The sequence below is a fragment of the Magnolia sinica genome, chromosome 7 (assembly GCF_029962835.1).
Source record: "Magnolia sinica isolate HGM2019 chromosome 7, MsV1, whole genome shotgun sequence".
NCBI classification, from domain to species: Eukaryota; Viridiplantae; Streptophyta; class Magnoliopsida; order Magnoliales; family Magnoliaceae; genus Magnolia; species Magnolia sinica.
This window is the reverse complement of record NC_080579.1, coordinates 83565510-83577806: the sequence shown is the minus strand read 5'-3', so window position 1 is coordinate 83577806 and position 12297 is coordinate 83565510. Positions and strand designations below refer to the sequence as shown.

The window sequence follows — 12297 nt, the reverse complement described above, 5'->3', positions numbered from 1 at the left end:
AATATCATCTAATGATTTTTTGACAATATCTTTTTAAAAATATTACGATAATATCATCTCATATATTTTTTGACAATATCTTCATTTGTCGTACTGGCACCAGTGCCCACGTGTGCTACACTTTTTTTCTTTATTTTCTAGCATGTTGTGGCCCACCCAAGGAATCTAATTCCCTACTTTAATAAGTAAAGTAGGAGAGCTAGGCACTTTTCTAGGGCTGTAAATACGTTGGATATTGTAATACCATATCTGGCCCACTCAAAATAATAAAGTAAGATTATTGAATCCAGTAAACTGATATTCGTGGCCGGCCCTATATGGGAGGTGGATTGCACACCGAAGCTGTCACTAGCCAGTGTCTACTGGACGGTGCTCTGTGGACCTCACCATGATATACGTTTTTTATCCATCCCGTCCATACAATTTTCAAGTTTATTTTAGGAGATGATTCTAAAAATGATGCCTATCCAAATCTCATCTGGAGCACACCACAAGAAATAGCAGTGATTGAATGCCCGCTACTAAAAACTTCTCGAGGCTACAAAAGTTTCTAATGAAGCTGATATTTGTGTTTTACTTTTGTCCAGGACTGAGTGACCTAATATACGGAATGGATGGAAAATAAATATTACAGCCGGCCTTAGGAAGTTTTTAATGGGTGAAATTTAGATAGAAAAATAGATGGACCTGGGGGATAAAACAAATATATCACAGTGGGCCCACAAAGGACTGTCCTGTAGAGTCGGTAGACAATCTGACTCATATAGCATGTTCTAGTGCATCAATTTTATTAGGTTGTTAGAATTGTGAAACTGATGGTACGTTGATCTAGACCGTTCACACGATGAGTCTCACAAATTTTATCCATTCAATATGTCTATGGCTAGAAATTATTTTCAATAGTATAGCATGCATGATGAATGGATGGAGCACCAGGTTATCTTTATGTTCAACCTTATTTATTGGAGGGATAAAACGTTACATGAACGTGATGGAATGGAAGTTATTTACTGGCCGGGTGTGGAACGTATATTGCATGCAGTCAGATAAAGTTATTAGTAGTTTCGTAAACTGCCATGGTAACACTGGGTACGGCTTCGGTCGATCCTCAGTTATGAGGTTTATGGTGATGTACGTGTCCTACATACACACGGTCCATCTGTTTTCACAGTTGATTGTATTGCATGATCCCAAAAATGAAGCAGATATAAATCTTACATGGACCACACGACAGGAAACAGTGGTGAATGGCCATTAAGGGCCTGTTTGGGCGGTGGGATTAGAAGGGAATCGGTGGGATGAGATTCAAAAAACATAATTATCACCCATGGAAGGATTGTCTTCTATTGCCATGGGATGAGATTAATGTCATGCTTTGTTGATAATACCTGAATGTATATACTCACCATCATTTGAAATTACTGAGAATAACATACATGTGTTATATCTAAACCGTTCACTTGTTTTGTAACCTCATTTGATGGCATAGGCCTAAAAATGAGGTAGATCCAAAACATATGTGGCCCTAAAGAAGTTTTCAACGGTGAGTATTCAATCTCCGTTGCTTTCTATGGTGGGGTCCACTTGAGCTTTAGATTTACCGGATTTTTTGGCCCGTGCTCGAGGTTATATAGCCCACACATCATGGTGGTACCTACACAACTTTTTTTTACACATGTGCACATACACACACCCACACGCGCGCGCCTCACACACGCACGCGGTGGGATTTCACTACTGGTGGGTACTCGAACCCTCGTCCCGGTGTTAAAACTCCTAGATTCCACCGCCTGGGTAATAGCAAGGACCTGGGGACCTACACAACTTGATAACATTAAGTAAAATTAGCACAGGACCCAATGCAATTCCATTTAATGTAATTCCAAGCTTTTCCATTCTTCCCAAACATGGGGTGAAATTGGCATAGAACCAGATGAATCCCATCCCACCTAATCCCACTGCCCAACAGGCCCTAAATCTTTTCATTGGCCGCAAAAGTTCAGGATGAAGCTAAATATTTGAGTGGTCTTGTCTTCCAGTAAATTTTGACCCTATCAACAAGTTGGATGGCAAATAACCATGCTAGTGCCTCTCAGGAACTTTGGGTGGCCCTGGCCTCCTTAGATTTATATTTGCTTCATTTTCAAGGGTTTTTTGGGCCAATAGTCTCATGATGCGGCATATTGGTTGATTTAGCCTCTCATTTCAAAGCTTAAGAAACTTTTTTTTAATTATTATGGGAAGATCCGAACCCCTTATAATTCCGAGGGCCGATGTCATGCTGACTCGATTGGACAGACGACTACCCTATCTGATGCCCACAACTGAAGGATTCACCGATGAGCCGCAAAGTTGCTTCGGTTCTGAGACTAATAACCGATTCGGCTCGAGACGATCTAAGACCAAAATAGGAGGAAATCCAACTCAATAGAATAGGCCCGACACTTCCACTCAGACCTCATGAAAAAACCGTTCGGAACGTCCGACTGGCAAGAGGCTAAGGCCATCAGCTCGGCTCGGACTATAAATGCGGCCACTGTTCGACGAAGGCTTGTAACCACTCTGATTGAGACCTTATCCGCAAGAAGGATCAAGCCGAGGCCGAATCCTGAGGTGGGCGCACCATGAGCTAAGCTTAGAAACTACCATAAATGGACGCGGCCGGTTACTTCACTCGCCGATACGCATGAAGTGCATAATATCCTACACGATCCTTGAATTACGTACAATATCCCCAGGATCCGAAAATCACACTGATTGAGTGAATCGTACCGAGATTAACGGACCTAGACCATCCAACAGTTAGGTATAAATACAATAAGACCTCATTGTTACAGGTACGCAAGATCTTGCACTCTCCCTTTACCTTTCAACTTAGACTCGGATTCTTTTGACCTAACTTAGGTATCGGAGGGTCCCCTGGCTTAGCCAAGGTCTCCTTTGCTCACCCTTGGTGCAGGGTCAGGATTCGTCGAAGGTTCGCCACATGGAGTGGAAGGTGATCCAGATTTTGACTTCAACATTTTTGGCACCGTCTGTGGGAATCTGATACAAAAGGTCAGGTTCTTGCTCTCGAGCATAATAGTTAGAGGAAAGAAGAAAACAGTAGCCGCGGAGCCAGAGCCAAATGAACAGACTCGCTCCTCCTCATTACTTCATGCAGAATCGGCCCCGGGGCCCTCCTAGCGTTCTCGCAATCGGGCTAGTAAGTATCGAGCCATGCAGAACGAGATACAGGCCCTGCGTGACGAAGTAAACCGGATGAAGCAACAACAGGAGCCGCAACTGCGCCCAACTCGGGAAAACCCTGCTCCCGAGCCGATCGGTCTTGTTGTGGAAGCTCACTCCCCACTAAGGAGTACTAGGCACGAGGCGCCTCAACACCCCCAGACACGAGTTTCGGGTCAGAATCCTCTTCCGACCCAAAACTGAATCTCGGCTCAGAACACGGCCACTAGAGCTCCAACTAATGCTTCGATCACTTCGGCCCTAACACCAACGGACCTCCGTCATTGGTTAGAACGGAGAAGGAAAAGGAGAACACCAGAGATAGAAAACACCCAAGAAATCGTGGCGAAAAATAAGGACCCTTGGGAGAAACGGTTCGCGGAGCTCAATGACAAATTTCTAGCCCTGAAAAAGAAACAACAGCCAACATCAGATCCCGCCACCGTCCAGGCAATGATGGAAGAGACCGAGCATCTCTTCACCTCGAAAATCATGAATGAGGTGATACCTCAGAGGTTCCAGATACCTTCAGTCATCCAATACTCTAGGTCCAGAGACCCATTTGAACATGTGGAAGCCTATCGCTCGTGGATGCAGATCCAGACGGCGATGGATGCTATGATGTGCTGAGGGTTCTCGATCACGCTCACGAGTTCCACTTAGAGTTGGTACCGACAGCTCAAACTAAATTCCATCAGTTCCTTCGCAGAGTTGAGTCGACTATTCCTTACCCAATTCATAAGTGGTAAGAGAAGTCGAAACCCCAATACTCAGTTGTTTGCCGTCAAGCAGGAGCCGAAGGAGTCGTCAAAAGACTATATCGCTCGCTTCAATGAGGAAGAACTGCTGATAGAAGATTACGATGACAAAATGACGCTCGCTGCTGTGTTCAGCGGCTTAAAAGAAAGAAAATTCACCTTCTCCATCGGAAAGAATCCACCAAAGACGTTGGTCGAACTCGTTACCAGAGCTCAGAAATATACCAACACGAAAGAATTCTCCAATGCCCGCAAAAGTGTCCAAGTGGCTGAGCCGAATGGTAAAGGGAAGAGACCTAAGAACGAGGAATCCCAACAGTCCAACAAAAGACCCGACGACCGCACCCCTCGCGATCGTCACCCGAACAGAAGGCCGGAGGGAAAGTTTCGTTCCTACACCCTCCTTGACACATCCACCGAGCAGATTCTATTGGACATCAGAGGAGAAAAGCTGATGAATTGGCCTATCTGTAAGAGAGACGACCCGGATCATCGAGACAAGCGTAAGTACTGTCGTTTTCACCGAGATCACGGTCATAACACGGCGGACTGTGTAGATCTCAAAGATGAAATCGAGACCCTTGTTCGGAAAGGGCACCTGCGCTGATATACCAAAGAAGGAAAAGCTGCTTGAAAAGAAGAGAGAACAAGAGTAGTCGAACACTACTACGGAAGAGCCCACCAAAATCCGCACCATCTTCAGGGGCTCATCCAGTGGTGGAAATTCAAATAGGGCATGGAAAGCCCACTCTCGGAAGTCTGAATTGGAGCATTACGTCCACTTGACTAAGCGGCATAGCAAGGAACTTCGGGTCAGCCCATGCACTCTGACTTTCATAGAAGAAGATGCACGCGGAATCGAGCATCCGTATGATAATACCCTAGTAGTTATTTTGACCATAGTGAACGGCAAGGTATACCGCATCCTAGTTGACACCGGGAGCTCGGGCGACGTGATCTATTCCGAAGCCTTTGAAAGAATGGGGATACCATGGTCCCACCTCAGACCTGTGAAGACCCCCTGCACAGCTTTGCCGGAGAAAGAGTAATCACCGAAGGAGCCATTTCGCTCCCTGTGACTGCGGGAGAAGGGCAGCACTAAGTCACCCTTATGGTGGACTTCTTAGTTGTCAACGTACCATTGGTATATAACGTCATTTTGGGCTGACCTTCCCTCAACAAAAAGAGAGCGGTTGTCTCCACCTATCATCTGATGATGAAATTCCCTGCCGAGGATGGGATAGGATATCTCTGAGGTGATCAACGCGAGGCTCGGAGATATTATACTATAGCAGTCAAGAAGGGGTCGGTCAAGCAAACACTTACCATCAACATGCTGGACCACAGAGGACCCCGCGGAAGAATCTTCCATAGAAGATCTGGAGAAACTATCGCTCGATGAGACAGATCCGAGCAGGACTGTCTAGCTCGGAACTTCACTGAACCCTGAGCAGTGGTCTGAAATACTAACTTTCCTGCGGCAGCATAGGGACATCTTTGCATGGTCACACACAGACATGCCGGGGATCTCTCCTGATGTCTTGGTCCATAGGCTGAACGTGGACCCAAACCATAAACCGTTAAAACAAAAAAGAAGACCATTCGATGCCGAGCGGTACGAGGCCATTGCCGACGAGGTCTCCATCTTGCTCGATGTTGGTTTCATAGATGAGGTATACTACCCCGAATGGATCGCGAATGTAGTCCTCGTCAAGAAGGCCAACGGGAAATGGCAGGTTTATGCAAACTACTCGGATCTAAACGAGACGCGTCCAAAAGATAGTTTCTTGTTGCCTCAGATCGATCAGCTGGTGGACAGCACGGCGGGACACGAATTACTCTCTTTCTTGGACTTATACTCTGGGTACAACCAGATCGCAATGCATCCACCTGACAGGCAGAAGACTACCTTTGTCATGAACAAGGGGCTCTACTATTACCGGGTCATGCCATTTGGCCTAAAGAATGCTGGGGCTACGTATCAAAGACTAGTGAATCAGATATTCGCCAAGTAGATCGGGCATACCATGGAAGTATACATCGACGACATGTTGGTAAAAAGTATTAAGGTGTCTGATCACCTGACGGATCTCGAAGAAACGTTCACCGTCCTTCGAGAATACCAAATGAAGTTGAATCCCACGAAGTGCGCTTTCGGAGTCAGCTCAGGAAAATTCTTTAGGTTTCAGGTCAGTCAGAGAGGCATCGAGGCGAACCCCAACAAGATCAAAGCACTCCTCGACATGAGTTCGCCTCAGACTGTCAAGGAAATACAATGCCTCACAGGGCGAGTCGCGGTGCTCGGACGGTTCATATCCAGAGCAACAGATAAATGCCTCCTCTTCTTCCAACAGTTAGGGGTCATAAGAAGGCAGAGTGGATGACAGAGTGCGAACAAGCCTTCCAACAACTGAAACAATATCTGGGCTCACCCCCGCTGTTATCCAAGCCTGAAGAATGTGAGCCCTTGTTCCTCTACCTCGCGGTCTCGGCCTCGGCCGTTAGCTCAGCCCTGATCAGAGAGGTTGAAGGCAAGCAACACCCCGTATATTACGTGAGCAAGGCTATGGTACCTACAGAAATAAGATATCCGCCCTTGGAGAAGCTAGCACTTAACCTCGTCGTTTCAGTTCGGAGGTTACGTCCATACTTCCAAGCTCTTTCCATAGTTGTGTTAACCGACTCCCCTCTCAGACAAGTTCTTCAGAGGACTGAGGTTTTAGGTCGGATGACCAAGTGGGCCGTCGAACTTGGTGAGTTCGACATCCAGTTTCATCCAATGACAACAATCAAGGGACAAGCTGTGGCCGACTTCATTGTCGAATTCACCATTTCGAGCGCAGAAGAGATCAGTACGGAAGTCGAAATGACTCCACCTATCCCCCTAGATGACCAAAAGGCGATATCGGACCCGGGATGAGTTCTCTATGTGGACGGGTCGTCCAATATCAAAGGAGCCGGGGCCGAAATCGTATTGATCGCACCTGATTCCATGACTATCCAATACGCGATCAGACTCGGGTTCAAGGCCTTGAACAATGAAGCGGAGTACGAGGCTTTACTAGCTGGACTCAGATTGGCGGCGAGTCTGGGTGTTCAGTCTCTCCAGGTTCGATGTGACTCACAGCTGGTGGTAAACCACATTTTTACCAAATATGAAGCCAATGAGACAAGGATGATCGCTTATCTCGACAAGGCGAGGAAATTGATAAAAAAAAATTAGACTTGCACTATCCATCAGATCCCGAGAGCGGAAAATTCATGGGCCGACGCCCTAGCGAGGCTCGCCTCGGCCATAGAAGGGAAGATCCCGCGTGTCATCCCCATTGAATTCATAAAACATCCGAGCATCGACAAGGCAGAGAAGAAGGAAGTCAATCCAGTGTGTGCTACTCCGAGCTGGATGGACCCGATCTTTAACTACCTCACGTCTGGTGAGATCCCCTCGAATAGATTGGAAGCCAAGCAACTGAGAGTCCGAGCAACACGATACGTCATCCTGGACGGTATCCTATATAAAAAAGGGCATTCTTAGCCCTACCTCAGGTGTCTCCGACCCGATGAGGCAGAATATGTCATTCGGAAGATTCACGAAGGAATTTGCGGAAACCATTCTGGCAGCCGAGCCTTGGCCTTGAAGATACTCCAACAAGGATATTTCTGGCCGACTATAAAGGAGGATTCTAATAACTACGTTCAGAAATGCGACAAATGCTAACACTTTACAGTCGTGCTGAGGCAACCCACAGAAGAAATGATTCTCATGAGCGGTCCCTGACCGTTCGCTCAGTGGGGAATCGACATCATCGGCCCTCTTCTTACAGAAAAAGGGCAAGTCAAGTTCGTCATCGTTGCAGTCGACTACTTCACCAAGTGGGCCGAGGCCGAGTCTGTTGCTAAAATCACAGAATAGAAGGTGATTGACTTTGTCTGGAAAAATATTATCTGTCGGTTTGGGATTCCGCGAACCATTGTATCAGACAATGGTTAACAGTTCGACAACGATAAGTTCAGAAGCATGTGTCAAAGAGCTCTGTATCACAAATGCGTACTCTTCTCCTCGACACCCCCAGTCCAATGGACAGGTGGAGGCAGTTAATAAAGTTATCAAGCACCATCTTAAAACGAAGTTGAAAAAAGCAAAAGGCAGCTCGGCCAAGGAACTCCCATTCGTTCTTTGGGCCTAAAGGACCATAACTCAGTCCTCAACTGGAGAAAGTCCATTCTCGCTCTCTTATGGCTCGGAGGCGATGGTGTCAGTTGAAATTGGCATCCCTGCGGCTCGGGTTAAGAGTTACAAATAAAACCAGAACTCCGAGCAGATTGCGGCTAACCTGGATTTGCTCGAAGAAGTCAGAGACATCTCAAGGCTTCGAGTCGCAGTTCGGCATCAACAGGTTGCACGATTCTACAATTCAAAAGTCAAGACCAGACGGCCTTCGCCGAGTATTCTAGAACACCGCTGAGGCAGGGGCTGGGACACTCGGACCTAACTGGGAAGGGCCCTACCGGGTCGTTCGGTCGACCAAACCGGGCTCCTACCACTTAGAAGACCTCGAGGGCCGTCAATTCCCCCACCCCTGGAACGCTGAGCACCTAAAAGTTTGCTATCCATGACGAAATAGCCTTTAAGGCTCTCAACAAATGTATGCCTTCAAGCGACAAGCCTTTAAGGCTCTTAATAAAATTCTCCTCTTCTTATCTATATGAACGAATTATCTACTAAGGAAAAGTTGTCTCTCATATGTAGAGGCGGATTGGACGAGCTAATCCCTTAAAGAAGGGGTTAGAGCGTAACCCCACGAAAACTCGACAAGGCATCCCCTCTAAATCAGGGGAAAAGCTAAAAGATGACCCGACTCCCCAGTGGAGGAATCGGCCCGTCACCTGACTAACGACTGGAGCGGAGGTTTCTCGCCATTCGTGGGACGAGTCAACCCCTTAGGGGTTCGAACTCAAACAATGATCAGGATATAAAAGCTTGAGAATTCTACAAGACGGCATTGGAAAGGGCCTGCCCGTCAAGGAGTCGGCTCGGCCATGCCCAGAAATAAACTGACCTGTCAACGGATTAGTTCAGCAACCAACAATTAACAGCCAACGTCGAAAAAGTAACTACAAATTAACATGTATAAAAATAGTCATCCGAGCACCCTTTCTAAAGGGTCAAAAATCATCATCATCCGAAGAGTCAAAAATTAAATCCACCACGACATTCACAAAAAGTTATCAAGTTCCTGAAAAAGATATATGGAAAACTATGCATTCAGAGGGGCTTGGGAATTGGGGGCTTAATCCGGGTGGACGTCCTCCACAGGCTTCTCTTTAGCATCTTCAGACCATAAATGTTCAAGGCTAAGGTCCGGATACAAGTCCTGGACCGCCTCAATGCAAGCATCGAAGCCGCAGTTATAAAACTTGGTAACTTCGGCTTCCCTCTCCTTTGAGGCCTTAAAGGCGTCCACCACCGCTGCCACCGTTACAGCCAGGGAGGCCTCGTCTTCAGCCGGCTGAGCCTCCATTGCTTGAGAGACAGCTCGGCTTCGCTCTTCCACCGCCTCGACCTTGGTTTGCTCCAGGACTTCACCTAATCGGGCATTCTCCTTTGCGAGAGAGTCTGCCAAAGCCTTGACATGGGTTAGCTCAGCTGTAGTATCGCCGCATCGAGCTTCGAGGTCTCCCAAAACTCCCTGAAGCTGGCTCTCCCGAACTCTCCCTTCCTCAAGCTGTCAGCATAGCTCATCTCGCTCTAATCGGAGGGAAGTGGCTTCATTCCATAAGATCTCCACTTTGATCTTGAGGGCCTCCACCTCAGCCTCTCTCTTTTCTAACTCCCGCGCCCTCTCCCGAGCCTAAAGGAGCTTCGGGACAGACTGAACAAAAACAAGAGAATCAGCACTCAAAAGCGTTAAGTATAAAAAGGTGAGGAAAGTTGATATAAATACCGTATAAAATACGGAAGCCATGTCATTCAAGAAGGAGCTGTCCGACTTGCTGAGGAGGTGGGATATATCCTCCTCTAGGGCATGTTTGGCAACCCAAGGTGTCAGACAAGACAAGTGGTAGCCCGGTTCGAACCGCCCGTCGCTCGTCTCCACTTGGGTCAAGCCTGCCTCTTCCCCGGCTTCAATCCTACTACCAGCCGAGGCCTGAGCCTCGGCCCCGATATCATTCAGATCATGGCATCGGCCATCCGAACGGCCTCCTCCCGCTCAGACGATGAGGGGATTGCTATGCAGGGGGCTTTAAGACGAGCCTCCTCAATGGGGGAATGGCGGTAGGAGGAAGGGAATGAGTTATGGTTGCTGCTGAAAGAGTTATGGTTACCGGAGTCGGAACAATGATTGCTAGGACCCGGGTCTCGACGGGCACCACAGCGGAGGCTGCGACAATGGGAGCTGCAGTCGGAGCTGCAAAAATAGGACCAGGACCAGAGGGGCCCCCTTCACGGGGAGCGGTCTATCGTCTCCGGACGATTGTCTTCATCCGGGGCTCGGCCCTCAATATCTCCTCTACCATTGAGGAAGCTTTCCTCCTCCGAGAAACAGATGCCTCGGCCATGCCTGCGTAGAGGATAATTACTCAACTAACGAAACGAATAAGCTTTGACCTCTCCAGAAGGAGACAGAAGAGAAACTTACTGAAGGATGTCGGGAGAGGCGGGGACTTACAAATCCCAGACCAGTGAAGGTTGGCGGCCGTGATCAGGTCCGACCAAGAGTGAAGCTCTCCCGATCGCGCCTTAGCCTTAGCAGCGCGGTTTTTCTGGTCCAAGGTGAGGAGTGGCGTGCCCCTCGGGAAATCTAAAAGGATAAAAGAGAGCTTCAGTCAGACCAGAGTAAGTAAAAGAGGTGAAGGGAAGAAAAATGCTAAAAGTCCGACCTGGTTTTAAGAATCAGGTGGGGACCCGAGTCATCAGGGTCCCGAGCTCTGCCACTGGCGCCTCCCACTCACCTGCAGTGCAAAACCACTTGTTCTTCCAGTCCTTGTTGGAAGACGGAAGATTCATCACCAACCCCGATCCTTTGCCACCTCGGGTCGCAAAGTAGTATCATGGTTCTTGACTGTCATGCTTGACCAGGTACAAGCTTATCAGCTCTTCTGGGGTCAGCTCTGGATTCCCGACTTGACGTCAGATGATGTAGGAAGAAATTAACACCATCCAAGCATTGGGGGTGAACTGCCCAGGAGCTAGCCGAGGTAGGTGGTGATGGCTCAGACGAAAGGATGCAAAGGAAGTCGGACTCCACATTGCAGTGCACAGAGGAAAATGACAACTTCTCCCTCAGAAGGCGCGCCAGCAGTATCAAGAGGCTCTGGGGTCCTTATCCGCACGGAGTCTGGAATTTGAAACTCCGAGCAGATCCACCCCATTTGAGACTCTGATAGTACAGAGCCTCCCGGGACCACTTCCGAAGCCCGCCTGCTAACTGGCATCTCGATGACCTCGGTAGTCGTGGCCTGGGTGGCTCGGGTGGCTTTCTTCTTACCGGCTCGAAGGGTCCGAGCCCCCGCCTCCTTCTGTCTTCGAGGCGGGGGGACAAGGGAACAGCTTCAAAGGGTCCCTCCGAGGCCCCCCTCCCATTATCAGAACTCCCCAATTCGGAGTCGTCATCATAACCCCGAACGGTTTTCAGGTCAGACGACATCTCGAAAGGAAGGAATGCAAAGAGGCACGAGGAAGAAGACTCACCAGACGATCACCGGGAATCGTTTCTGCCGGAAAGGCCTAATCGATCGGAATCGCCCTCACCGAAAATCGCCTCTTCCGGTAACAACTCAAACAAAAAGCGCAGAAGTGAACAAAGGTTTCCAAAGGAGGCTTATATAGACCTTGCCAAATCTCTACATTAATGACAAGAAATGATGGTCGCAGCCGAATCGTCGAGAACCGACTCCGGAGCTTATGTGGCCGCACACTATTGGCTCGGGCTCTGTCGAGCAGTACCCCTCTGACATCGAGCAGCGTACTCCGGATAAATGAAACGACGCCTGAGTAAGGAAAGCTTCGTCCGAAACACTAATCAGGGCATACGTGGCAATAGGCCATAGGCGGACGACGATTCGAAATCTTAACCATCCCACGCAAAGCTCACGGGCCAACATTCAACATTTTAAAATCATGATAATATCGGCATGCATGGAAGGTTCAGCAGATGAGGCGGTTGATCTTCCATATGCTTACTCTCCAAGTTCGTAACTGACCTCGAAGAGTAGGGGGCTTCTGTTATGGGAAGATCCGAGCCCCTTATAATTCTGAGGGCCGACGTCATGCTGACTCGATTGCTAGACGACTACCCTATGTGATGCC

General features: G+C 48.3%; 1 protein-coding gene across 1 annotated transcript; it reads left to right on the top strand.

The window, feature by feature from the left end:
- The first annotated feature begins 3219 nt into the window (after window positions 1-3219).
- On the top strand, window positions 3220-4593 carry LOC131250688 (uncharacterized). Its single transcript, XM_058250970.1, has 2 exons — window positions 3220-3403; window positions 3938-4593. Exons 1-2 carry the CDS (start codon window positions 3220-3222, stop codon window positions 4591-4593), a joined length of 840 nt encoding a protein of 279 aa, XP_058106953.1.
- The last annotated feature ends 7704 nt before the right edge of the window (window positions 4594-12297 follow it).

Coding starts and splice junctions, on each gene's coding strand:
- LOC131250688 (XM_058250970.1), top strand. CDS start 3,220: ATGCAGAACGAGATACAGGCCCTGCGTGACGAAGTAAACCGGATGAAG. Junction 3,404..3,937: donor CCCCCAGACACGAGTTTCGG/GTCAGAATCCTC, acceptor GTTCCTTCGCAG/AGTTGAGTCGACTATTCCTT.